General features: G+C 35.6%; 1 protein-coding gene across 1 annotated transcript; it reads right to left on the reverse strand.

The window, feature by feature from the left end:
- Positions 1 to 203: 203 nt before the first annotated feature.
- Positions 204 to 2,151, reverse strand: LOC111386034 (probable WRKY transcription factor 49). The gene is made up of 3 exons (XM_023010464.1): positions 1,760 to 2,151; positions 1,502 to 1,651; positions 204 to 1,084 (listed from the first exon to the last, which is right to left on the reverse strand). The coding sequence occupies exons 1-3, from the start codon at positions 2,020 to 2,022 to the stop codon at positions 637 to 639; spliced, it is 861 nt and encodes a 286-aa protein (XP_022866232.1). The 5' UTR covers positions 2,023 to 2,151; the 3' UTR covers positions 204 to 636.
- Positions 2,152 to 2,424: the final 273 nt, after the last annotated feature.

Genomic DNA, 2,424 nt, shown 5'->3' on the forward strand with positions numbered 1-2,424 from the left:
AGTACTAAGCAAGCATTCTCAGCAATGAAACATGTGAAGACAACGCTTTGCAACAAAATGGAGGATGATTTTCTTGCTGATTGTATAATACTTTTTATAGAAAGAGAACTTGCTGAGAAAATAGATTTAGATTCTATTATAGATGAATATTATGTTTCAAATCCTCGTCGGGAACGACTTAAATAAATAATATTATTTAACGAGTTTTTTTAGTACGTATAAATTTTATTACATTCACTTTATCAAGTACTTTCAGTCCCCGCTATGAAAAATTCTGGATCCGTCCCTGGTGTAGAATATTACAATACATCCTTTCTCAATCAAGCAGAATCACTTGGAATTGACCATTCAAGACTTGATTGATATGTTTGATAAAATACACTGGACAATACTAAATAATATTTAAAAAGAAAAAAAGAAGCTATAATCTTATTGATTGTACCATTCGATTTTATTTGATACTACACACTAAATTTATCCTACAAAGTGGCAGAGGGAGGGGACCTACCTGTGCCCCTACTAAAATTCGAGATTTTTTTTTCTTTTATTGTAATATAATATTTTTTTATATTTTTTTAAAAATTTTTTTGGTAATTAAATTAGGCCTTTACCGAGTCTTTGACTCCACCAATGATCCTACATATTCGTATGGAATCCTAAAGAAGAATCATCAAGAGACCAAGAAAAGGAAGTGTGGGAAGTTGGAGAAGAAGAAGATTCCGAAGACGAAGAATTGGAGAAAGCAGCATTGACCAAAGGTTTTCGAATCAACAATGGCACAACATCTTCAAGAAGACCTTGTGGGCCTGGCAACTCCGGTCCATCTAACTCCCCTAATACTGGGCTGGAACTGAAAATCTGGTTGGCTTCTGCTGAATAGTCTTGGGCTGGCGATATGGGCCTGTGACCTTTTTGTTTCTTTGTTGGTGGATCAATTTGGTCCAGTGGATTAAGCAACAAAAATGGGTAAGCAAAGTGGAGGTGAAGCCCTTCATAGGTTATAATGAGGATGTCCGGGTCATCGCTGGACCGCTCCACCTGCTTTTTTGCACTACACCTTGGGTTTGTGCACCTGTAATAGCTCCTACATTTTAGGGGGAAAAGAATTAGAATTGGACATCATTTTGCATAATTCTACCCTGAAAATGCAGATTAGCCGTCGTCTTTAGACGTGTCCTTGCATTATATGATCAAGTCGAGGATACTGATTGTTTTAACTGTCCTAAAATACAAAAGATAACAATGTAACGAATGAATATATCAGAGAGCTTCTCTAGTTATCGAGTAAGCGTGTAGATAATATTTTCTTGTATATTAAATATGGCAAAGAGACCATGAAGCAGTTAAGATTACTAATCACTTTAATGCAAAGAGCTCATCTATTAAGTAATCAATTTCTTCATTTACAAATTAAGTAATTATGATTTATGGGTTCATTTCAAGTATAAATAAGTAAGAATTGATTAATTTACATCCCTAAAATTTACTTTAAAATTATTACCTTGGATGTGGGCTATTCTTAATAGATTTCTGGCCATATTTCCTCCATTTATAGCCATCATCAGACATAACATTGCCACAACACTTGATTCTCATAGTATGCTTACTCTCCTGTTCCCTGTTCAAGCCTCTTTCCAGCATTAATGAAGTTCTACACACATGGAGAGAGAGAGAGAGAGAGAGAGAGAGAAGAAAAAGTCATCTCAAACTCAATAAAACATGTCGGCTAAAATGAAACAACAGAATCTACAAATAATACCTGCAGGCTTCTGATATAGCTACAGGTTGGATACCATAATTTGTGTTTAATAAAGCTCTTTCTATATCATCTTGAATCGTAGGACTCGAATGGAGGGCTGATACGACCTGTGGGTTAATGCTTGAATCAGTTGAAGTGATGGAGTTTGTTTCCATTGATGTTTCTTGATAAGGCATAAACAATGGTGATTCATTGTCGAAAAGTTCTTTAATTAGATCATCTTCAAACCCTTCTGATAAAGAAATACTCTTTAGCGCTTCCATTGTTGTTTAAACTTATTTTTGCAGTACAACAGGTGCTTAGAATGATACGAAGAGAATGATGAGAGGGATTATGAAATGAGATTCAAAGTGGAGTAGATGCAGTGTGAGGTTTGATGTTTGTGTCTTTTGCCTTCGAAGTTTTTAATTTATAAAGCTTTAGTAGGTGATTGCTATTAAGTAGTGTAGATATAGATATTATTTCAGAAAGCAAAATTATAATATCTTGTGTGTTAATTTAGCATGCTCAATAGGAAAAATCTAAACGGATGGGGCCACGTAGGCACTATTTTTCAGGGGGCGCACACGGCATCCCCGTATTGGTAGGAGGTCTGTCGTGGCCCTGTCGGTGTAGCAGGCCTCTGCACAATATTGCCCATGTAGCAAATGTGTTTGTTTCATTAA

The sequence above is a fragment of the Olea europaea genome, unplaced genomic scaffold, assembly GCF_002742605.1.
Source record: "Olea europaea var. sylvestris unplaced genomic scaffold, O_europaea_v1 scaffold3384, whole genome shotgun sequence".
In the NCBI taxonomy this organism is placed as follows: Eukaryota; Viridiplantae; Streptophyta; class Magnoliopsida; order Lamiales; family Oleaceae; genus Olea; species Olea europaea.